The sequence below is a fragment of the Coloeus monedula genome, assembly GCF_965178545.1.
Source record: "Coloeus monedula genome assembly, chromosome: 13".
NCBI classification, from domain to species: Eukaryota; Metazoa; Chordata; class Aves; order Passeriformes; family Corvidae; genus Coloeus; species Coloeus monedula.
Window position 1 is genome coordinate 1,633,983 of NC_138793.1, and position 25,982 is coordinate 1,659,964.

The 25,982-nt window shown below is 41.8% G+C and overlaps 1 protein-coding gene across 1 annotated transcript; it reads right to left on the reverse strand.

Annotated features, from left to right (window-relative positions):
- Positions 1-3,189: 3,189 nt before the first annotated feature.
- LOC309577848 (uncharacterized protein) lies at positions 3,190-25,676 on the reverse strand (the record flags this gene model as incomplete). Its single annotated transcript, XM_082290101.1, has 27 exons — positions 25,574-25,676; positions 24,812-25,016; positions 24,354-24,492; positions 23,956-24,089; positions 23,326-23,479; positions 22,985-23,086; positions 22,135-22,233; positions 21,528-21,668; positions 20,265-20,345; positions 19,297-19,444; positions 18,519-18,668; positions 16,743-16,815; positions 16,422-16,593; positions 15,772-15,790; positions 11,722-11,850; positions 10,507-10,699; positions 9,545-9,689; positions 8,968-9,101; positions 8,498-8,651; positions 7,504-7,605; positions 6,566-6,670; positions 5,745-5,885; positions 5,574-5,660; positions 4,451-4,598; positions 4,134-4,265; positions 3,768-3,840; positions 3,190-3,361 (listed from the first exon to the last, which is right to left on the reverse strand). Exons 1-27 carry the CDS (start codon positions 25,647-25,649, stop codon positions 3,190-3,192), a joined length of 3,408 nt encoding a protein of 1,135 aa, XP_082146227.1. The 5' UTR covers positions 25,650-25,676.
- Positions 25,677-25,982: the final 306 nt, after the last annotated feature.

The following is a 25,982-nucleotide window of genomic DNA, read 5'->3' on the forward strand; positions in this document are numbered from 1 at the left end:
CTAATCAGCGCCACGATCTATCTATCTATCTATCTATCTGTCTGTCTGTCTATCTATCTATCTGTCTGTCTGTCTGTCTGTCTCTTCCTTTGGCTCGGCGGTTTCCTGTGTGGGTGGTCCGTGAGTTGGTGGTCCTGATCTGCCCCTGCCGGGATTCCCTTGCCCAGTCGGAGCTGATTTCAGTACAGTTGCTGAGTTGGCTTTATTGGTTTCTTCCTTGTCTTGGGGGTTCTGCCAAATGTCCTCGTGGCCCATAAATTCTGCATTCTCTGTGTCCGCTCTCAGAAAAAGCTTCTTCCCAAGCTTTGTTAATCTCCCGCTGGGCTGAGATCATTGAAACATGTCCAGCCCTAAACCTTAACAAGGCAACTGGGCTGACCAGGAATTTGTATTTCTAACACCTGGACATCACTTAGAACTTGTTGGCTGCTCTGTTTCGTGGATTAAATCTCCCTCCTTGTTGATTAGGCCAGAAAATTACAAAGATCAAACAGCAAAGAACATCCTATCTTAATAAAATTGTACATATTTCACGTTTTGCAACATGATTACCTGAGAAGCAGGACTGGCACAGAACAAATATACTTGGTGACCAGTTGGAAAGGCAATTATAGAAGTTATGGATAATTAATACATTTTTAAAAAAATATTAAGGCTTTTACTGACAGAATGGGAAAAACAGAACAGCAGTAATTCTTGCTGAATATTATCAGTACTGCTAAGAATTTCTTCAAATATAGGTGCAACTGGAAATCGATACCAAGTGGCCATTAATACTAAAGTTATGAAATAAAATGAAGTTTGGGACATAATGTAAGAATCTGCTACTTAAATGTAGCCTATACATTGTGGCCATGGTGTTATTCCTTTCTCAGCTGTTTGACAGCGTGCCAGTACTTATATTTGGGATTTAAAATGCACAGATGGACAGAACACTTCTTCTCACACAGTCAGAAACCATTTTGTTATCATCCGTGCCTAATAAAATAGTTCCCTTTTACACAGGAGTTATTCTTATGGCTTTGCATTCCCAAACACACAGGATTTCTTCTGTCTTGGGCAAGATAATAATTTTGGTGAACCTACAAGGACAGACACATTGATTCAACAAACATACAAACCAATAATGGACATAAAGGCTGTGTCAGACCAAAACAAGGGAAGGGATAAGAAATGTGTGACACAAGCAGCAGTATGGTTGCTGCAGTCAGCTGTTACTAATTGTATCAAGTGGTGGTTTTCACAAGTTAGGGAAAATGCACAAAAGGGGGTGGCCAGGGAGTGTAGATCATGCTGCTCAAGGTCCACAGGTGTGCAAAAGCAAGTGAAGCCAGAGGTGAGGAGGAAGAAGACACCTACAAAGGGTCAACATCTGCAGGCAGGAGCTTGGGCTGTGTCACTGTGAGAGCCTCTCCTGGGGTGCTGTAGGATGTGGGAGCTGGGCACCAGTAAAGGGGTAGTTAGAGTATTGCTGATTGTTCATTGTCATGAGGAGAGCTCTCCAGGATTCCTGGATTCCCAGATTGTCTATTTCTTTGTATCCTGCTTGTCATGTAACTTGGCAAAAAAGCTACTTCACTACCTGTGCGCTCTGACCCATTCCAGATGTGCCCAGAACGTGGTCACAGCTGTGGGAGACTGGGGGTGCACACTCTGCATGTCAGCAGATCTTTGATGATGCTGAGCCAACAACATGCAGCGAACACCACCAGCCTTTGCTCTCCCCTCTGCCTCCGTGGGCATCTGTCGTGCCAGCAGAGCTTCCTCCCCCCAGCCACTGGACTGGGGATTTGCCAGGAAGGGTGACGGGCTGCCCGCTAGCCAAAACAGAAGGAGCCCAGAGGTCCAGCTGCACCCTCTGGTACAAGGCAGCACTGAACACGAAAAAGGGTTCAAGAGTGAGCTGCTCACCCGATGGGAGCTACTCCTGGGCTGACTGGAGGGCACGCACAGGCAGAGGCGAAGAAGGAGGGAGGGGACTCCTCATACGGATTCCACAGACGAGATTTACTGTGAAGGTACCAGGAACGAAGAGCCCCAGACCTGAACGTGTCCAGGGGTTTTACAGTGGGGATAGGAAAGGTGAGGATAAGGTACCCAGCCAGTGAAATAAAGGGAAAGAGGGGGGGGGGGGTTGAAGCTGAGGGAACTAATGGGATTAACACATAGGCGGGACTTAGGGAAAGAACCAATGGGGTGTCGAGGAGTACAGAACTTTCTAGAACTAATACATAGTTAACTAGGAGAAATAAATATTTATAACTTCATACATAAAACAAGATGGGGAAAACATTAACCAATCACATAAAAACATGTAGATTACAGAACTGGGGGATTATGGGTTCTCACCCTAACTGCGAGTGCGTGGTTAAACTTCGGTGTCTGACCGCCAGATGTTGGTCTTAGTTGTACCTTCAGCGGTCGGGGTGGTTACAGCCACCTGCACTGCTGCAGAAGGCTTGAAGGACACAGTTACACCCCATCTGCAAGAGCCTTAAGCCTCAGGTCCTGAACAATTGGTACTTGAAACCCTTTAGGTTGAAAAAAGAAACTGGGTGTGTTTCTGGTTTCTTGGGTGTGACTTAACCTCTTGGAATTAACTTCTGTCAGTTAAGTGAAAGAAAAGGAGGTTCCAAAAAATCAAAGCAATATTCATTTATAACAGTTCACAAAGCAATAAAACAACTAGAGATTTTCTGTCCTCTTTTGTGAGATGTCAAGTCCATCTCACAGACGTGGTTTGATGGATGCTCTGCTCCCTACAAGTTATATCCAGTTAGAGAAAGAAGAGGCTGTAGGAAGGACAACTGACCATGTTCTTCTGAAAGAAGAGAGGAATAAGCATGTAAGATAGTCTGACACTTACGGTATATTCGGTATAGATAATTTCTTACAGATTTCAATTCATGTGCCCTTTCCCACCTCATTATTCAGTCTTGACATGCACCGAGTAGGTACTGTGATCTGTTTGAACCTAAATGATTGTGGGAATTATTTTCTGCTTCTTCATTAGTGATTTTTAGTCAGACAAATATTCTGAATTCCCCTTGTTTCTCCCCTTTCGCTGTGATCAGGACAACAGATTACACGACAGTGACTTAGAAGGTGATTATTACTCTGCATCCTGACAAACTTATTTTGTTTGACTTTTCTTTGGGTTTTAAAAGCAAACTGTGTCCTCCACAGCTCTTATAGATCTGTGTGTTTTCTTTCAGTCTGTGCTTGTTTCGCGAGTTGTGCCCAAAACTCCACTCTGTGTTCTTTCAGTTTCTCTGCTGCCTTTTGCTGCAGGTCTATTCCCAGGTATCTTTCCTCCAGGTCATACTGAGGCCAATGGACCAAGCCTTCTCCGTTGGGATTTCTGGAAATAATAGTACAAAAAGTTAGCTCTCCATTTGCCAATTCATTGCTCTCTGACTGCTTGGGTTCAGAGCATTTCAGAAAACCAACATGAGTCCAGATTATGTGATTCTGGTACCTGAATAAACGGGCAGTTTTCTATGAAAATGCCCATCGGTGGAACAGCAGAAGTGTGGTAGCTGCCATTACTTTTAGATCTAAAACTCCATTGCAGATGGAGTAACAGCTCTTAGATTTTTTTTTTTTTCTCCTGTCTGCAGGTTCATTTAAAACACCATTAAGAAGATAAGTTGCTTCAATATTTATCTTAAATTCTGCCAAATTTCTAGGAACCACCTTCAGGCAGGTGAGTATGTTCTAGGCAGCACAGCCAAAACTTGAGCTGTAATTAGCACTGTGATTCTCACCCATTTTTAGCAAAGTTGGTCCAGTATCTCATAACAGTTCTGCTAAGTTTATTTTCTTCTTTTGTAGCACCTCCTGCAAAGGGAGAGATGAAATAGCCACATTAGAAAGTAAATAATTAGTAGCAGCTATATGAACTGCAGCAGGCTGTAGTCACTTCTACTTGTTGCCCTGAGCTATTGGAGTTTTTTCTAGGAGAGAACTGCAGATGAATGGTTTAATGAAAAGTATCTGCTACCAAAGACAGAAAATGTTTATGCCCATTACAATGCTTATAAGAGAGAAATTCTATTCTAAAACCCTTCAGTAAGTAAAATGAGTAATAATGAGGTTCTAAAAGGAATATGGAGTAAGCCTGGATACATCACCAGCTAAGAATGGCTTTCCAAAGACAAAGGCAATCTCAGCTCCATGATCTGCTTTTACAAACGCTGGTACCACACCTTCCGCTGAACTTGGTCGATGTTGGAATTCATAGAAGTAGACTGGGTTGCCTGCATCTGGAGGATACAGAAAAGTGCTAGTTTGAGCTGAAAATACCTGCTCCAAAGATTATAAACTTTCATTAACAACTGTTTTGGTTAAATGAAACACTACCAGTTCTCTGGATAGTGAGGAGTGCTGCATACTGTCCACACGACCCCCAGGAGAGAATTCTACAATTGCTCTAATGCTACTGAGTTACCTCTGTGGTATCTGGCCACTTCCACAGCTGAGATGACAAAGAAGACATCTCCCATTGCCTCCAGGAGGCCATCTCGGACCTGAGCAGGGCTTTCTGCATCCCCCATGTACTCCTTGTACACTCTGTCAACAACTTCAGACGTAATACCCTGAAACAGCAATAAAAAGTACTTATCATGACGATGAATACTATAAGGAGTAAGAGCAGTAAATGAGTGTGGCATCTGCACATCCCTGGCTGAACCCCAAACATCACCTTTCAGAGAAAATCCTCAGCTGTGTCAGAGCTCAGGACTGGAGTTACACAGCTATGGATACGGGTGTTCTCAGGGAAAAGAGGGGTGCAAGATCAAGGGATCAAACACCTTTAGATAAACAGCAGTCAGTGATGCTGATTGTTCTCCCTTCTGAGGGAACAACCCTCATAACAGCAAAGAAATCCTGCTGGATTTCATAAAATCCATTGATTGTTGTAGATGACCATAATTTCTCCCTTTCAGAACAAGCCTGGGCTCTGCATTTCTAAGTTCATGGTGGATGTTTGTGTCACTGAATGACACCTTGCAAGTACTGGCCCTGTTTATAGAGTCCTTAATTCTTACCTTTTAATCAGTATTTTTCTATATAGTGGTTTCAGGAGAGCACAAAGGCACCACAAAGCCAAGAGATTTGTGAATTACAGGGAACCAAAAACTCAAGAAACCTGAACATAGGTGTCAGTTCACTCTAAACCTCTCAGGTTTTACTTTCTAGTGCCCAGCTACTGCTTTAGGAGGTTGTGTCCCACAGGTCTCCTGTCATACCTGCTGGTACTCTGCATGTCTTGGATAACCTGGGGGTATCTCATATGTCCCAGAGACCTGTGTTTAGGTACCTGCATCACTCCTGGATTCCCACAGAACTCCTCCTTTTTAAGAAGAGGGGCATTTAGGCTAGAAATTTAGAGAGTATTTTCTGTCACAAGAGGGAACAGGAATGCAGTGCTTCTCTGCCCATTTCTGCCTGATGGCAGGGAGCTGTACAATAGAATGTCATTTCCCTGTGAAATAGATCCCTCCAGGGGTACAAACAGAGCCAGAACAGCAAAGAAGCAGCACTGTGTTATTCAGGAAATGGTCTCTCACCTTAATGAATAGTGCTAAGCTGCTCTGTAAAATTTGACGTGCAACATCTTTATCCAGACCATCCACAAAAGGAGGAAATTTCATCATCTGCGTGATACAGAGAATCATACTTATTAAAACACTTTGTATTTACAAAGGGATGTTTAAATAACAACACTGTAAGTCTCTTACCATTGGAATTCCCCATCCAAATTCACAGTTATTTACTCCTATTATGTAGGGGACTGCATTGATTGATTTTTCAGATAGTAATTCCCTGGGACTCTTTGGAAAAAATACACCATCTACACATGAACTGATGAAAAAGGAATCCTAAACAATAAGGGAAAAAAGAAAAAGAAAGCTTCATTAATACAATAATTTTGCTTCTAAAAGTTTAGATTTTTACTGCAGTTCCAAAGGGAAGCCTAATGAAAATAGAAGTAGTAATGGTATCCAAGCCATCTTAAAATTTTCTCTGACGGATTTTCTGCACTAGGCAGAAGATTCTGTGAAGATTAACATTGTATTTCTAATGCTTGTGAAACAAAAGTCCAAAAGTCATTATACTGAATTTACATCTTTTTTTTAGTTCAATACTGCCATGGATGTGTGGGACGGTGGGGGAAAAAATCAACTTCTGTATTGAAATGTCAAAGGCACGTGGAGTCCAGTATTGTGATAAAAGCTTTTAAGTAAGACATAATATATTATTTGATTTTCAGGTTCTCCAGAATAATCTGTGCCATTTTCTTTTCCTTGCCCTGGTAGAGCATGGCAGAAAACCACAGGTAGCTCCAAGTGCCTGCAGAATGGAAGGGCAGTAACCTGTTTGCACTTTTCAGGCAAGGCATCGCTGCACAGCTGCAGTGCTGTCATGTCCTGAAAAGGTCAAGAAAGTCAGATTTTACATTCACTTCAAGTTCTCCTAATATCACAGCACACAAATAGTATTCTCTGTTATGAAAAAGTCTGAGATGTCAGTTAAATGCAAGAAATATCATTTCACCTACCATCTTCAGTGCTATCTGTACTAGCTCTTCTTCTGTTTTTTCTCTCAAGCATTCAACTATTGCAGCTGAACTGGATTTTTCACAGCCAGAGACAGCAGCAATTTTCTGCAAGCAGTAAAAACAAACAGTTTTGAACACATTTCCTATATCTGGCTCTATGAGACACCGAGTCCAGCTGGAGGAGATGGAGCTCCTTCACAAGAGTTGCTGGAGCCTGGCATGTCCCAGCTCCAGAGGGAGGGATTTGGAAGCCCTCACAGCCCTTCACACCACAGGATGGGCAGAAGGACAAAACCTCTGCCTCCAGATTTTTTTTGATACAGAAATATTCCAAGATAATAATTCTGGTAAATAATGTGCTGGGCTGAGAAGGCTGGGTGACATAAAGGAGTTAGAGAATAAACCCTCTACAGGGTAACAGAGACCACATTCTACCACTCTTGGTGATGTCCTTTTGGCTGGAGTAACAAGCTGTCATTAGAGAGAGCTGTCTCTTTTATATCCCAGGTTCCAGGAAATTGTTTCTTTAGTTGAAGAGAAAAGAAAGGGATTGAAGCCAGTACTTCTCAAATTAAAAAATTTAATAAAGTCTTGTTTATTTGCACACTACAGGCATCAAACAGGAGGGGAAGAGAAGAATATTCAGAATCTGATACCATTTTCCAGCCAAAAATTATAGATTGACTTTTGTTGAAGACACTACATGTTATACTATTCCTTTACATTTAATTCTTCCCTGCCTTCTCTCTTCTTCTTTGTGGATATTTGGGTGTTTGAACATCATCATTAAACATGTACTATTTGCAACAGAAATACTGTCTTTAATGACTGTGTTTTGTTTCACAAGGAAAAAACCATGTTCCTATATTTTGGAATGAACAGTTTAAGATATGCAAAACTATCTGCAAAAAGTGATTAAAATTACCACAAATACTCACTTGTGCTTCCTCTTTAGGCTGTTCAGTGAACAAACCCAGGCCTGCAGTACCACTCTCTGAAATGGCCTTGTGGAACAAGCCCTTGGCCAGGGGAGATAAGACCTGTGGAAAAGCAAGAACGAGCGTGACGAGCGCTGCGTTCTAACTAGCAGCTTGGGATTTCAGTATCAGCAGTAGCCATTTGAAACCTTTTGAACGCCCATGTCGTAAGAGTGTTACTGTGTAGCCGCTGACCATAGTCCAGGTGAGCAAAGTGCTTTGGCAGCGCTCTCAGGGATCAGGAGCTCAGCTGCCTGTCCCCTCCCCCGGCACTTTGCTTCCAGCGCTTCATGGCACTGCACTGCAAGCCAGGTATAGATTGAATGTGCCCAAAGCAGTCTGGCTATGCTGCAGAAGGGCAATAAAGAACTGTTGGCCAGAGGAAACAGGAATTTGTATCCCATGTACAATGAACCCTGGTTCAACCGTGTGATCTGCACCAAATTTTGAGGGACTGCAGGAGAGCGTCGTAGCCAATGTGCTCCATGTTGATACAAAGATTTTTCGCAATCACTGGGTCACAAACTGCAGGGCTAGTTCAGCTATCATGACTATTCACCTCGATTACTTTGCACAAGTGGCTGTCAAAGCAAACAGGGAATGGGCAAGGGTCCACAACTCCTTTTAAAGGACTTTTCTCATTAGGTTAGACTTTGAGGGAATTTTTACATTAAAAAAAAAAAAAAACCAAACCAACCAGAATTTAATTCAGCAGATCAGTAATAACATTCTGGCACATAACTACAACATTTGAGTATGAAAATTACACAGTTTCATCAATCAAAATCTGTATTGTTTTGCTGTATTGTTGCCTTACTGCGGTATCAAAGACCCAGGTGATTTGTCACTGTAATACCATCCCTTTTCTCTCATTGACTTCTCATGGAGATACTGAAAATGGATGGTGGGGTTTTTTTCCCTAAGTAATTAAAATTCAATATTACTGTGAACTTACAAGAGCAGAAACACTGATTCCTCCTGCAGATTCTCCAAAGATAGTGACAGATCCTGGATCTCCTCCGAAGTGTATGATATTTTCCTGAATCCACCGAAGAGCCGCTACTTGATCTAAATATCCCCAGTTACCTCGGGCATGCTCATCACCAGTGCTGCAGGGAGAGAACAGATTTGTTTAAATGCTCAATGCAGGCAAAAAGGTGAAGGAAAACACAATCTGTGGTGTGAAAAATCATCTGCCATTTTCTACACAACTGACAAATGAATGGCTCGGAAAGCCCTGAGATTGGAGCAACAACCCCTCAAGAACAGGTCTGGAAGCTGCCTTGGGACTGGAAATTGTTCCCAACTCTTGCAGATGCAATTCAGAAATGTTTCTTTGCATAAGCAAGCCTTCTGCGCTCCACGAAGACTTTGCAGACATCATTTTGGAAGTCACTTAGGAAAAACTGAGATAAAACATCTTACCTAAGATATCCAGCAATACCTAATCTGTACTGAATTGTTACAACCACCACGTTGTCAAAGGCTGCTAATGCTGAGCCATCATAGGATGAAGCTGCTCCAAAAACTAATCCACCTCCATGGATCCATACTAACACCTGAAAAGAAAAAAACAGGGTCAACCCAGCACAGGTATGAGCTCCCAGTGATAAAAACTAAATACAACCCAAGATATATTATTTTGTGCTGTTTCACTCCTGATTCTTCCAGATTACATTTCGCAAATGGTAGAAATCTGTTGAATCTAAAGCCTACAGGTCTACAAATTTGCATGATTTTGTTAAATACCTACACTGTCACAGTGCCCTGTGACTTTGGACAGATTATTTAGAGTCAATCAAGCACTGCTTAGTTAAAATGCCAATACAATTTTTCTTGTAAAATAGTATTTTTTGTCTCTTTAATTTCAGTTAATATTTGCTGGGGCAAAGCGTTGAAGTTTATCATCACTAGAGAACTGCCCTGTCTGTCTGCTCATGGCACAGGCTGTAGGTTTGCTGTCAGATAATTTTGCTCACAGTGTTATAAGGATTTTGCTTACAGGCAGCTTCTCCTGTTTTCCTGTAGAAACGGGTGTGTACACATTCAGGTACAAGCAGTCCTCAGACACTTGGAGAAGAACTTTCTCTTTTCTATTGGTAATAATGTCTGAAAAATATTGTCCTTGTACTTTATCCTGTAGACACCTGAACAAGTGAAAAAGTAACAAGCAACAGAATTAACTAAAACCTGAAAGCTATGAAGTTTTTTTGTACTTCCACAAAAAAGTGCAAACCAGAAACTGATCTCTAGTACATTTCTGGATTGGTGGCAATTGAAAACTTTTTTTTTCTTTTAATAGATTTTCTTCCTTTGACCTGTCATTAATGAGACCTGTAAAAATAAAGACACTGCAGTACACAGTGACATGCAGATACAATTTTGCATGTTTCAAAATATCACAGAAATATATCTGCAAATACATATGGCTATAAATGACTTCAATGAAAATATAAATTGATTATTTTACATCTCCCATAGCTTTTTACTTTGCAATGGTAGATATTAGGCTTGAGGCACTAAACAAGGGCAGTGGGACAACTGGAGTGAGACAATTACAATGTCGATTAGAATTGCTCTGCATTTTTATGTGCCCTTTGAAGCACTTGACTCAACATTTTTGCCTAATGCTGTATTCCAGCGTTTCCCCAGCTTCTTTCTGTATCTACTCCAAAGGTTTATAGTCAATGGTAAGTGATAGCCAAGTGCTCCTGAGCCAGAGCATTGTCAGAAAAGTGCTGGTCCATCTCAGTTCATCACTGATGCCCATAAGATAGCAGCTTTTAGTAAAGAGAACAGCTTATAAAGGTGTCTTTAGAAATGCATCCACTGTAAGAGCTGCAGGTGCAACGAGATGGCACCAAGGAATTTATCTTTGTGGATTGTCCTGTGTATACATCAGTGTCATGGAATTGCACAGAGTGTAACATCATTAAAAGTTCAGTGGTTTTGTCATGGCCTTACATTGGTGGGTAAGAAGTGGCGTCTCTGACACCTTCCCATGGCTCAGGTGGCTGGGGTTCAGTAAACCTCAGTGGTCCAACTGGAGGCTTAGCAAAAGGAAGTCCCAAAAAAACATTTACAGTCCTCTCAGCTGTGTCTACTTTGAATTGGTACCCTCGGACTCTCCCATATTTGGTCTCCGCTTCTGGTTGTTCTGCTTTTTGTTCTGTGGGACAGGAGCACAAAATCACATAACTGGTCTATTTCTAAGCTATTGCCAGATTTACTACTTAAATATACACCTTTAATTTACTTAAACAAGTAATTTTTATACATAAAGCTTCAACAAACTCTGATCAGTTTTAACAGTACACTATTCTAATCTACTATTTCATTTCACTAATTTGATTACTAGTATTTACTCATTTAAATTTTAGATTTACTAATTTATTCTAACCAAGTTTTATTACACCTCTATTAAATTAGTATAGATGACATTGTTTTAGCCTTGATGTTTCATTTTGATTGGTCTGTATGTATAATCTCCCTCAGGTATATCATATATATTGTCTTGCCATACATGCATTAGTGGTTGCACATAGATCTTAATCTCTTTTTGCCCTGGGTTGTTAGATAAAAACCCAATAGATTGCTCTCATTGAGAAAAGGCAATGAACAGAGAAAATATGTTCCAGACTCATGATAGTATGTACAGCCAGGAGAAAAAGCTTCTAACATACCCAAAAATAGTCTGGCACAGACAAATACTGTTAACATTTAAGGAAGACTCGTTTTAAGATCGGTGTGAAAGTTCTTAATATCAAATTGCAGATGTGGTGCTGCGGCTGCTCGGCCTCAGCAGGCAAGATTTTGGGACAGGGATTTGATTTTGCTATTTGCGAAAAAGGCAAATAAGAGAAATGACTGAAAGCAGATTAAAAACTGAAATAAGCTTTTTGCTACTGCAGCTCAGATTGTGGGTCCAGCTGTGCACGGAGTTGGTGCCCAGCTCAGCCCAAGGTTTGCATCCAGCTCTGCTCGGGGTTTGTGCCCAGCTCTGCCCAGGGTTTGTGTCCATCTCCGCCCAGGGTTTGTGCCCAGCTCTGCCCAGGGTTTGTGTCCATCTCCGCCCAGGGTCGGTGCCCAGCTCTCGGGAGGCACAGGGGCTGCCCCGGGAGGCAGCTGCAGGTGCCCTCTCGCCCTGCAGGGACCACAGAGCAGAACCCCGGCGTTTACCTGTGGCCACCAGCGCCGTGCCCCCGATGAAGAGGATCCAGGCCAGCAGCGCCGCGTCCCTCGAGGCTGCCATGGTGCCACTGGCACGAACCCCGCAGGCTGAGGCTTTATAGGCTCGGCCAGGGCCACCTTACGCAAGGCAAACACGGATAAGGCGAGGGAGTGCTCGGGCTGCGAGCCAGGACCGGGACTGCCGGGCTGGGGTCGGGAGCAGGGAGCCCTCCTGCCCCACGGGGCTCCTGCTGCCTCCCCGCTGCTCCTCTTGAGTTTTCACAGAATCTCAGGCTCAGTGGGCTTCAAAATGCTTTGGAAATAGCCTTGCACTGCACCGGGAGCGGTGTCCTGCTGCTGCAGCACCACCGGCTGGAGCAAGGCGGGGAGGATTTCCTCACCCTGCACAGCAGAGAGACCTGGAAGGCACCTCGTTTCTACTTTATGATGTTTACTTCATTCTGGTACTAAGATCTCAGTGTAAGAAACACAATATAGCCAAATCCAAACCAACACCTCTGAAGAGTGGGATTTTACTGAAGTAAGAGTTGAGTGATTTTTATTGCCATAAAAGCATATTTTCTGACAAAACCAACACTAGAAAAATTCCAGCTTTTCCTGCAGGGTGCAGGAGACACCTGTCACTCAGTCCTGTGTGTTCAGGGATGTTTGGTATAGTGTCGCAACACAGTTACAATAATAAAGAGATGAATTATCAGCTTTTGTAATGTGGGAACAATATTGAAGGGTAGTATTTGGGTGGTAACTATATATTTAATGCCTCTGAAAAATCCAGTGGTTTTATTTTCAGTCATTTCACATCCATAATTGAAGGATGATTTGAAAAGGAGAGAATAGAATAGCTGAATAGACATTTTCTGCTCATATTAACTAAGAGCTTGTGTTGGTTTTACAGAAGTATTAGGCTCTGCCTTTTTCTTTTTTTTTCCCCTGACTCAGTAGCTCTTGCCCCAGAAAGGTAGTTTTGCAATTTCAGATCATGGGAATTCTCAGTTGTCAGAAACAGCATTTCAAAGAATCTTATGATATGACCACAGAATGGTTTGGGTTGGAAGAAAACTCAAAGCTCTACTCATTCCACCCCCTGCCACAAGCAGGGACACCTTCTACTATCCCAGATTGTTCTAAGCCGCATCCAACCTGGCCTTGGACACTCCCAGGGAGGGGGCAGCCACAGCTTCTTTGAGCAACCTGTGCCAGGGCCTCCCCACCCTCACGGGGAAGAACTTCTTCCGCATATCTGATTTAAACCTACATTTGTTGGTTTGAAGCCATTCCCCCTTGTCCTGTTACTACATGCCCTTGGCAAAAGTCCCTCTCCATTTTTCTTGTAGGCTCCCTTGGGGCACTGCAAGGGGCTCCAAGGTCTCCCCAGAGCCTTCTCTTGTCCAGGCTGAACAGCCCAACTCCCTCAGCCTGTCTCCACAGGAGAGGTGCTCCATTTCTACAGATCCCTTACAGCTCACACCTCTCTTTACAGCTGAGTGGGTTACAAGACCCAGAGTCTTTAAATTAGTTTAGCACACCTATTATATACCTGTTAATCCTGTGTGCTGTGGCTCTGCTTGTGCACTTTACTCCAGATGTTGCTTGTGTACTTTACTCCATATCTTCCTGTGTGTATCTGCACAGTTGTGATTTACAGCCCCTGGAGGTAAACCCCCGTCAACTTTAACCTGGACTGCTCACAGAGCAAACTGTTGGAAGGTAACTGCAGGTGACTTCATCCAGTGCAGTGTCTCAAGCCTTTGCTGTGTTTTTGGTGGCTCCTGAGCTCTGCCCCAGTGCCCTGTGCACCCTACCAGGGCTGTGCTGGGGTGCAGCTCCTGAGCCTGAGGGCAACACCAGTGCTCGCTGTACACTGGCACATGGATAATGCTGTAAATCTGAGCTGCTGAGAAAACAATGAGGACAAAAGCTTCAGTGCAGAATTACAATGAACTGTGGCTGTATAGGTGTTCCCTGGGAGACTTTTTTCCTTGTTTCTCAAGAGTGAAGTTCAGGACACTAAGGGTCGATAAAACTGCTCTGGGAGTAGTCTGTGCTGCTTGAATGTATAATAATGATAGATAAATGCATTGTCTAATGCAATTAATAGAACAGGGGCCTGGGGTACAAGGTATGGAGCTTAGAATAAGTTATCTTTTACCTTTATCTGAGTGATAAAGGTTTCTGAGACACCTCAGAAACACTGCACAGGAGTAAACTCTGCACTCCTGTTTGCCTGCTTGGGTGTCATTGTAAATTCTCTCACTGTCTCCTTACCTTGGATTGCTTTGGTTCCTGGCAAGGAAAACTGTTTCCATGCAAGGTGGAACTACAAGGATCCCTCCTTGTGGGTCAGATCCCACACTGGTGGGCATTCATGCCTCAGCTCACTCGTGACCCACAAGCTACAGGAGGGCTCCTTTGCTGCAAAGCCAAATACGCTGTACTCCACCTGCTGCTCTCTCCTTTCGCTGTAAAAAACTTTAGTTCCAAAACCAATTTACTTTCAATCTCCTGGTCTTTACTAGACTCCATATTTTCCCACTTACTTTCCTTTTATTTTCCCCCTTCATTACTATTTTAATTTCCAAGTTTTTCTCTTCAATCTTTGTTCTACTCACTACTTCTCTTCCAAGTACCCACTCCGCAAAAAGTCTGAGCCCATATCCCATCCACAGACCTAGAGAAGCAGCCATTCTGAAAACATTATGTGTGCAAAACAGTTTCTGCAAATTCTGTCCTTCTTACTTACAGTAAGATAACAAAAAATGGGATTTTAGATCCCTACAGCCTTGTCTGTAGATACTTTGCAGGATCTGCAAGCATGGCCTACATGCTTTGCAAATGTAGAAACTCTTACCCTAGTGGCACGGACTAGACTTGTAGAATCTGGGGACAGTGCTACATACCTGGTGAGTACCATTCTTAAATCCTGTTTGGCATTAATTTAAAGATATTTTGCAGCTTCCCCTCAGTCAGTGAATAATGCGTAAGTCAAGGGTCAACCAAAAAATCCTGCCACATGGTGACCTTTGCCTCTTTGTAGTTTAACACACTGCTATCTTTCCTGATTTCAATAGCTGAAAAAAAAATAGACAAATATCACAGCCCCTGGTGAGGATTCAGTGAAGCTACAGTATATAGAAATAGGGGCTAGAGCCTGTGAAACTTGGACAGCTTTACCACATGCTAAAGAGCCAGTGTTAATCTCACCTCAGGATGTCTCTGGGATGAGACAGGAGTATCACAGCGCTTATCTCTACATAGAAATGAGTAAAATCTTCTGACGTTTTCCATTGTGATTTATTTTTAGTGCTGGCCTGTGCTCAGAAGTCAATTCAACTGCACTTCTCTGCACACACAAGATGAGCATACATTCTGTGCACTGCCTGTTCATCTCCTTTTAAAGGAAGTGGCACAGTACCTCAAGGGTTTCTGCAATGAAGATTTAGCAAGACTATTTTGAAATTATATTCCCCTCACAAAACAAAGGAAGTAAAAAAAGGAGTGGGGGCAGATGCTTAGGAGGAAGTTCTGCTTACCAGAACTGCAGTTGTCCTAACAGTCTCACCCTGCTCCTGAGTTCTGCCTGGCAACAGAACCTGGGCAAGAAGATGTAGGAAATCCCACCCTACTCCTTCCAGTAATGCAATTTGGAAAGGAGGGTTGGGTAGCTAGTTGCTGTAGGACATTATTAGCCATGAACAGTTTAAAATTCTTCCAGAGATAAAGAGAGGAGATGAAGGGAGGGGGAACTTATGTTCATTGCCCTGTAGGATCTGTGGAGCTGCATCACTCTGCTGTGAGGCACCAGTGTGACCAGGAATGTGGCTGGGATAGCTGGAGCAGCCTAGGAGCCAGGTACAGGAGAAAAAGACATGGCAGAGAAGTGATTGACAACTCTGCCATGAAGAGTCCAAGCCTTGCTCTTGGCAGCCCAAGTGCCAATCAGCCAGTGAGGGCCCTAGAGTGGCCCTGGGACAGACCCAGTGCTGGCAGTGAGGCTGTGAGCCAGTGCAAACAGGCACACTGGCACTGACTGGCACTGACTGGTGGCACAGGGAACAGCCTGAAGCACAGAGAGAAGCACTGGGGAAAAGACAGAAATGTTAATCCTTGTAGGGAAGTTACAGCCAAATTTAAAAGGAGAGAACTGTGGGTACTGGAGGCATATTCTCCCTTTTCTCCCTTTGGGAGAAGTCTTCATTCCAGCACTACTGTTACAGATTAGGTACCACAACATTCAGAACTATCCTGTCTCAGTTGTAAAACCAACTGATGAAGCAGAACATTCTGTAGTTTCATCTTCTTTCCACAGAGGACATTTTTGTATCTACACCACAACAAAACTTCTGTACCACCAATAAACTTGGCATCAAGAGACAGTTTTACTCACAAATTGGGTCTTCATTGATTTCACTTTATTAAAACAATGTTGCTGCTACATTCTGTCTTCAGTCATGGGGGAGTGACAGAAAAATCTGAGCACTGGGGAAATCAGGTAGCTGTATTTAACAAGTGAGGGATCAACTGGAATTATTACAGGGAATAATTGCAAGTATGAGAACTGTGAAGAAAAGGTGCAAAGAAGGGAAGTGTAATTTTTATCCTCAAAATTACTTCAAGTAATTCCTTTTACTATCCTAACAGTTTGCATATTATATGCATGTTTAGACTGTAAACTATAACTCTAATTTAACCTTCTTGTTTTCCATGCTTTTGTTCTTTGTCTTTTCAAGGATCACTTTTTTCCAGAATTCTACCTTCTTTTCTTTCAACTTTCTGTCTTTCTTTTGTTGTAGATTTATCTGCAAGTATTCTTCATTTTGGTTGTAAGATGGCCATTCAACCAGACCCTCTCCATTAGGATTTCTGTAAGCAAGAAGAAAGAAAGAGTGAGTGCCCTTTTCAGTTGCAGGGGAATTCAATCACAGAAGTTAAGACTGAACCAACAAAACAGCCAATTCCCCATGGAGTCAGTGCAAAGCAGCAATATCTGTCATTAATGTCATGATTCTTACCCATTTCGAGCAAAGTTAGCCCAGTACTTCATTAGAGTTCTGCTGAGGTTCTTCTCTTCCTCTGTAACTTCATCTGACAGACAAAATACAGAATAGTTCCTCTGTGTGGCAGAAATCAAGACATTGCTACTACACGAGCAGCATTTCTGTGTGTGAACATACTGTAACAACTTAGCAATTGCAACAGAGACACAACACCAGCAAAATATCAGCAATACAGCAAACATCAAGGGATTTCAGCACTCCTCATGAACTGCATAATTACCTTACTGCAGAAATCAGGGAATTAGGGTACAAGGAAATAAGGTGATGTGCCTGTAACCTTCCAGGAAATCAGAGCAGAACCAAAACCCCCTCATGTGTACTGCATCCCAGTACAACTCCAGGAATGGGCCACATGGCTTTGTTTCCTGGATCCCATTCTAGTCTTGTGGGACTGAAATTCTCCCTATTACTCAGTGCATGACTAGGCAAAGATTTCTTCATTCTCACACAAGATGATGCCACTCCATTTCTGAGCACGTAAGATCACTGTATCACTGGGTGAGAATTATTTCAGTTCCAGTGTGTTTTTAATTATAAATGCATCTCAATACACTAAGAAAAATATTTGATATCTTAATGCCCTTGGTAAATTCAGGCAAAGAGGAGAAGAACTGTTCAGTGTTTTCTAGTGCCAAGATATGTAAGTAAAAAAAATAAATATAAAATATAAGCAAAAGGAAAAGGCTCTGGTAACAGATTAACAAAGGGCTTTACAACATAGCTGGATTGCTCCAAAGTTCAATGGAGTAAAAGGAAATACTTTCACTTATGTAGGCTTTGAACCAGATTTGAACTACTGCACAAATGAGAAAAATAAAACCAGAAAAACTGGTGAATTCACTTAAAATAAGCAGACATTTTGTGTCTCTTTGTCAAAATAAGAACTGTTCCAAATTTGTTCCATGGGAAAGCAAATGCTCCATGTTGAGTATTACTGGTTTAGGCATATGTAATTAAAGAATGTTGCTGGATTCATAATGTTCCTTAGGAAGTGGCATCATGTATCTTAACTGTTCAGTGATTGGCAGATTCATCTGGAATGTAACAATGTGGGATTCTGCCAGAAGGAACTTCCAGAATCCCATGGAAATGTTGGGATTACACCCTTAATCCTCCCTCAATGGACTGGTTCCATTTGAATAAATGCTCAAGTATTATTGAATTGTGGAACAAAATAGACCTAACCATTAGGTCTTCACATAGAAAATGAAACACTGGAATTCCAAGCCTTGCTCTGAACACAGCTGGAATCACTTCCTGCAAAAAAGATCAAGTCCCTCAGTCTCTGGAGCCTGACAGCCCGTGAGATTTCCTGGAAAGGAGGAGACACTGGCCTAAACTCCTCAGGAAAAGAAGAGATCCTGGATTTCCTGCTTCCCAAGCATTCTGCAAGTTTAATTGACCTTTCCTTCAATTTAATTTTCAGCCAAAGCTATTTGGCAAATTCATGCACAGTCCTGGGATAATGACAGTGAATTTTCTAGCAAATGTCCTATTTGCTGAATTGCTGACAAGATGTGGAACTTACTGTGCTTCAGAACAAGCAAACTGTACAGGAGAGAAGACAGAGAGGGTTAAATTTGTAAAACCAAATCTGTCAGGAGAAAGGGTTATGGTTTGATCTCACTGCCAATATATGCACTTCAGTCTGATAAAAATGAATAGAACACTGAATAGAAGAATGCCAGTGCTACCAGATTAATTTATGAGTGAGCAGTGTCTGTTCCTTACTGCGGAGCTGGATGTCACCAGCCAGAAATGGCCCCCCAAAGACAAAGCCAACTTCATCCCCATGGTCAGCCTTCACATAGTCTGGTTTGCTATCCCAGTATGAACTGGGCCGGTGCTGGAATTCGAAGAAGTAGGTAGGAGCTCCAGACTCTGCAAGACATAACATTTAGAGTTAAAGAAGAGATACATAAACTACAGCTGTCTCAGCTGTTTAAAATATTACTTTAAACAAAGCTTTATACTGGGCATATTTTTAATGCAATTCTTACATTCAAGTATGTACTTCTATTTTTAATGCAGAATTAAGAATTCAGCACTTACCAAAAAAAAAAAAAAAAAGATAAAAATTCAAAGATCCACCCTAGGAAAACTTACAGAAAACAAAATAACATCAGTCTATTTCCAGTTCTGGGTATCTTGGCATGGCTTGTCTACACTTTCAGACCAGAAAATCTCCAGACCACAGAGCTGACCTTCCAAGTAGCTGTGGGCCAAAGGACAAAGGTTGCTTTGATATGTTTTAATTTTTAAGCCTGCATACTTAAGTTAGCAAGCATTCACCTGTGTTATCATGCTCTGCTCTCAATATATTGTGATTATGAGCACAGTGCAAGACACTTAATACAAAGATAAGGGACTACACACAACCCTGCAGACCAGTATCATTCCTCAAGTTCTCAAAGGCAACTTGCCTATATATGACAAGATTTGAGTCTACATCATTTGATCCAGCCTCCAGTAGGAAGTCTGAATGTCCCACTGCTGTTGATCAGCTTACCCCTGTGATAATTCAGTGCTTTGATGGCAGGCATGACAATTGCCATGTCCCCCAGCAGGTCCAGGAATCGGTCCCGTAGCTCTGCAGGATCCTCTGTGTCTCCCAGATATTCATCTATGATCATGGGCAGAAAATGTGAGGGTACATCCTAAGAGACAAGAAACAAACAGACAAATGATCACTGTCTAAATTAGCAGCTGAAATTGCCATCTTTTAAACTTCAGAGATTCTGCAAAGGCACAAAGGTCCAGGACAGCACCCACGTTGATGCAGAACAAAACCTATTCACGATTTTTGTAGGGAAAAAAATACCAAACAAACCAGCCACCTCAGGTCAAATTTGCACTAGATTTATATGGGTTAAAACTCTACAGGAATAAGTGTAGATCCAGCAATTTCTCCTGACAATATCTTTGGCTTCTGTTTTCTTCAGGAGAAGAGAGATGGGAATTTCAAAAGTAAATTCTCAGTCCTTGACAGATTTATGGACTATTAGACAAGAAGACAAGGCCAATGGAATTTCCAAAAACAGTGTAAGTTTTCAGGGTTAGAATTTGCTGCCTCAAAGATACACCTCAAAACTAGGAGTGCAAAGTAACTACTTTAAAAGCTACAATTAGTGTAAACATACTGAAAAATATGCCTTGAAGCCCCCCAAGCAGGAGACTAGCCATGAGATACTTTAACACTCAGGATACCATCACAGTAATCCTACAAACATGTAGGATTAAAGTATTGGTTGAGGTCTAGAATGAAAAAGGCATTTTCCCAAATCCCAGGCCTGACTCAATCCTATTTGTGTGCAACTCTGTACACCCTGGTCCTGTCAGCTTTGCTGGGACTCTCCCCAAAGCATAACATGACCTCAGCCCTTAGTGACACTATGACTCAAGCAGTGAGACCAGGTCTGTTAGATACCTGAAAAAGAAAACTCACTTCTCAAATTAGATTAGTGCAGCAGTACTTACTATCATTGGTAGAAAAAACTCTAGAGTTGAGGCAATTGATTTTCTATCTCCTATTTCCCTCAAACTTGTCATTTTTGATGTCTGTACAGAGAAAAAAACCAATGTTATTAGCACCATTCAATGTCTCCATTATTTTCAACATTGGAACTACATTATTCCATTAGTTCTTACTACTGGTGTTTATTTTTGAACATCAAATCACATGCAAAAGCACAGCACAATGCAGCCACTGTCTTGAAAAGCTTGTATTTACTGCAGTAAATGTTGCCTTGGTGAAGGTTTCTACATAGACCACTCATACTACATAGTTAATCCTTAAATCAACATTAAGAAAATTGTAGGACCAGAAAACATAAGGGCAGAGTTGAAGCAAAAAGCTGCCTCTGTCTCACAGGCAGATTTTCATTCTACTGGGGGAGATCTTAAAAGTCACTGGCAGCCTGTCTCTAGTCCAACTGTTTGAGCCCTTTGAAATAAGGATAAGGCAGGGTTCCTCCTCTTTTACAGCATTACATAAAACAACTGTTCTGGCTGCAAAATAAATTCAAACCGATTTCACTTTGCACTGGGAATCAAAACCAGCATGTTCCCACAGACAGCTGCTACACAGATTCAGAACAAATGCTTTGTACTGCAGAAAGGAAACTGAATACTTAGGAAATGAAAAAAAAAGGGACAAGAAAGAGAGAGAACATAAATCCATCTCCTGCAGTTTTTGAGCACTGAGAGCATTTGCTCATGTTTTTGTGTTACCCATTGAGTTCCTATGAGAAAGGATTTCTGCAGAGTGGGCTGGACACCTGCATTGTCCCCACACTCTGCCCCAAGGTTTTCAAATGAAAGCTCTTTCTGCAGGGTGGTGATGACACACAAGGGAAGCTGGTCTAGGTGATCAGTGGCACACTTTTAAACACGCTATGTATCAACCCTGACTACAGTGGGGGAAAGGATTGGCTTTAATTTTCTTTCTGTAATAAGCCCTTGATTGTTGCATTCTTTTTCCTCTCTCTGCCTGGGTGAGGGATTAAAATTCTAGGATAAGAAAATACTTTACAAAATTGATGTTCCAGCTGATGTGTCCATGTTTAACTTGCAGATGAAGCCTCTCTCACCCTCTTGTGACAAGGTGGTTCTGGGTCACTGCAGAGCCACAATGCAAACAAAGTTTACCTTGTATGTATTTCCAACAATGCAAAGACTTGTCCTAACACCTAACACAAACATTAAAAACACACTAAAAGTGAAGAATAGACATTAAATTACAGATCTAATATTCCAGCCAAATTCATTGTTGGTGACTCCTATCATAAATGGCACTACATTGAATTCTTTTCCAGCCAATATCTCTTCAGGTGGCTTATGAAGAAACACTTCATCCAAAACTAAGGGTAGAAATGAGATTTCCTGAAGGAAGAGAAAAAAAAAAGATCAAATTAGTTGTTAATAGTATTTCCAAATTTCCCTTGAAGTCATGTAAGTTGTCCACATTCAATGTCCTAAGTGCAAAAAAGGGCTTTAAGAAATTCAAGTGTCTACATCCACTGTAACATAAATTTAGTTTGGCACAGGAGTATACAATGGCTGGGTCAAGGTGTAGAGGAATGTAATGGGTTCCTGATCCTGTGCTGCTTCTGACATTAAAACATAGGGATGCTCAAACCTCACTCACAACTTTACAGGTGCTGCAACACTGCCAAAACTTCCAGAGAGAAATTCTGTGTGAAAGGATTTCAACATTTAGGGAGTATTTTGACAAAAGATAAGAAAAATCAACTTTGGAACAGACCATCAATGAACTCTGATCAGAGGCTGAGCCAAAGTTTTGCAAGAGAGCCATTAAAAAATTCTGTTGCCATGAAGTCTCACCTACCTTGCTGTTAAAGACCAGGTGCTCTGCTTCCTGCTTCCTCAAGCAGCTCAGCAGGGACAGGGAACTGCTCGTCTCACACTTAAAGATACTGGCAATTTTCTGAAAATTACCAACAAAGACAAGCACTGTTAGAAAATCATTATACACACTGTTGTTAATAGCTGGATTTAGTGGCAGATTTAGGTGAGCTTGATAGATCTTTGAGTATTTTATTTTACTAGAAATGCTACAATTCGATCACAAAGTGAAATCATTCTGGTGTACTTCTCTTTCTTGCTGTATTTCCATTCACTGTTCTTCAAACTTTGCTGTAGAGATAACACTAGCTTGTAGCATAAACCAAATAAGAAAAGAAAATCCAGAAACATTTACATTATTACTATCTGTCATTACAGGAAAAGAAATTAAAAGGCACTTATAGAAAAAATGTTAAGATTTTTTTTATTTTAAATTAATTTACTTCACATAAAATAAAAGACTCCCTTAAAAAACTGTAGGTCAATAAAAACCTGAATTCTTCTTCTGGATTCTTATTAAGTTTTCCATAATAAATGTCCCAGTTACTGTATAGGGTACAGTGGGTACAAAAATGGACATTTGCCTAGCTTGGCATGTGTATGACTGAATACACCTTTGACAGCCCACAGGTGTTACAATCATAGAGCTGTACAATCTATTTCTAACACCAAATAGACTGAAATTAAACAGGTGTGCTGCAAGAATAAACTGGATCATCTTTGTTGCACAGCACACAATGAGATTTTCCCCTTTTCTCGTTTAAACAAATTATCACATATAAGCATCCTATTTTAGGTTATAAAGACTTTAAAATGCAAAAAAATGAGCCTACCTCAAGATTTGTTGAAAGATGTAAGTCTTTATTGGGGGGAATTAGAATTCCACTCTCTGATATTGCTTTATGAAAGAGACCCTTGGATAAAGGAGATAACACCTGCCAAGAAGGGAAGAAGAGAAAGTATTTATTCTACATTAACACCCTTATCCATAACTCTATGCTTGACTAGGCTCCTGGATTCAGTGGGGAATTACACATCTTTATTTGCTTACAGGGGAAGTCTCCAGATTTAGCACAACGTGCTGTTAAACTTACTGTCAAAAACCAGATTAAGCATGAAAAGTTACACTAATTGAGTTTTTGAAGACTTTTATTCCTATCTACTATATACCTACATGTGCAAAAACAGAGCAAGATCCTGCAGATACACCAAAGAGAGTGACAGAGCCTGGATCTCCACCAAAGTGCTCAATGTTTCCTTGGACCCACCGAAGAGCTGCGACTTGATCCAAGTATGCCCAGTTCCCGCGGGCGTGCTCATCACCAGTACTGAAAGGAAAGCAGCACAAGCCACTCCTCAGGAACACCAACAATCCCACAGTAAAGTCAATCTCAACATTTTCTATATTGTCCAAAGGGTCATATTTGGCCCTGACCTCCAGCCCCGCACGGTCACACCTCAGCCCCTGACTCGCCTCCACTCTCTGCTCACCCCTGCACGGGCGGATCCCTGGCCTTTACTCTACATGAGTTTTTGCTCTACACACCAGAGGATGGAAGCAAAGGCCAGAACAAACAACCCATCCAAATAAGCCCAACTATGATTTGGTAGCAGGCTGCAATCACATGGGATGTACAGACATTTCTTGGTGTTCTGAAGCCCTGATGTCAGTGAATTATGTACATTTAAACCACTGTAAGAGTGGGAAGCTGATATAGAAGTTCAGCAGATTTAGCAAACAGAACTACCCATGCTTTGAACATGACAGCAAGTACTTTGTAAAAAGTGAAATAGGTGATCTTACTTGAAGAATCCAAGGAGTCCCAGTCGGTACTGAATTATTACCACCACAACATTCTCGTAGGCTGACAGTGCAGAGCCATCATACCTAGCAGCACCACCAAATATAAAATTGCCTCCATGGATCCACACCATTACCTTCGAAACAAAAGGGTGAGACACGCCTTTATGCACTGGTTTGCATGTTTCATTTCAAAAAGGAAAGCAACCTCAGAGAATTAGGAACACCAAATCACTGAAGCACAATGGCAGCTGAATTTCAGATTGGTGGACTTTGAATTTTACACGCTAATATTATTTCTGCCTGTGCAGCATCACATTTTCAAAAGCAATTAAGTCTCTTAGGGGCAATCATTACTTGCAAGCTTTATAAAACACAAGTTTGTTCAATGGTTTACATACAGGTAACTTGTCCTTCTTGCTTGAGCCAGCAGGGCTGTAAACACTGAGGTACAAACAATCCTCAGAAGTTTGGAATGCAATGTGCTTTTCTTTATAGTTTTTTTCAGCTGTTTTCAACAGGGACAGATCTTGAGGACACCTTCACAAAAAAAAAGTACAATTATTAGTACAAAAACTGCAATTGCATCAATGTAACAATGATTGAGAAAACACACTTTTTTTTGCCCCACAGGCTGAATCCCCACAGGGTGCTTGAATTTTGTGTTATTTAGAATCAGTGAGAGGTGCAGCCTGTAAAAGCACATCTCCACACCTGTACTTGAAATATTCCAGTACTGGCAATGTATCCACTACCAAACATAAACTCCTCAGCAAAAATCAGGCCCCTGTATCCCAATAAACACAACCCTGACCAGCATGGGCAGGTTCTGTCTACAAATGAACTGAACAGCTCTCACAGTGGTGGGTAAGAAGTTGCATCTCTCAGACCAGTCCAGGGTTCAGGCGGTTCAGGTGGGGAAAACCTCAAAGATCCAAGAGGGGCTTTTGCAAAAGGAATTCCCAGGAAAACATTCACATGCTTGTCTGTCCCCTTCACTTTTGTCTGTGTTCCTTTGAGCCGTCCGAGTGCAATAGTCACTTCTGGCTCAGCAGCACTCTGTCCTAAGCAACACAAAAGGTAAAAAAGAAAAAAAATTAAATTGCACCTTCATAATTATCAGATAGACTTCTCTATTAAGTATTTTTAACTGACTGTTTAATTTAGAACATTTCAGCTTATTCCTTTCAATTTTGTCCAGGTTTCATTTTGCTTTGGTGCAGTGGCAGACACCCCATGCCAAACCCTCCTGCCAGTGACACCTGGAGCCAGGTAGCACAGAGTTTACCTGTTTCACTCTGCAAGAGCAAATTTCAGAGCAAACAGCAAAACCATTAACATTTCCTGAATTTATAATTTAACAAGATCTTAAAAATATTTTGTTTAGATAAGTCAGAAATGTTGCTACTTTCTACCTTTTAAAAAAGACAGAAAGCTTTCTTTTCATTAAATCATCTCAAAAATAGCTTCATCCCACAAAAACAGTAATTTTAGCAATATGAAGGCATTTTTGCAGATTGGTAACCAAAGCATAAAAGATTTACTGCCTTTGAAAAAAACATTGCAACTTGTTGGTGCAGTGGCTTCCCCAGCAGCAACAACAACAGCTCGCGTGTCTCACCTTCTGCCCCGCACACGAGGAACACTACACTACAAAACAAAGTGCAAAGCACTGCAATCGGGCTTGGAAGAGCCATTTTTCACCCTCGAGTGGGCTCTCGATGACTCTCTCCGGTTTTATGCGGAAGAGAAGGGGACAAAGGTCCCAGCGAGGGCACTCGGCGCAAGGGAGCGCGGCTTAATTGTGAATGTGAACTGAAGCGACCGCCTCCAGAGCGCCAGCACAGTCCCTGAGCGCCAGTACAGTCCCTGAGCACCAGTACAGTCCTGAGCATCACCAGTACAGTCCTGAACACCACCAGTACAGTCCCTGAGCTCCAGTACAGTCCTGAGCATCACCAGTACAGTCCTGAGCTCCAGTACAGTCCCTGAGCACCAGTACAGTCCCTGAGCAGCACCAGTACAGTCCT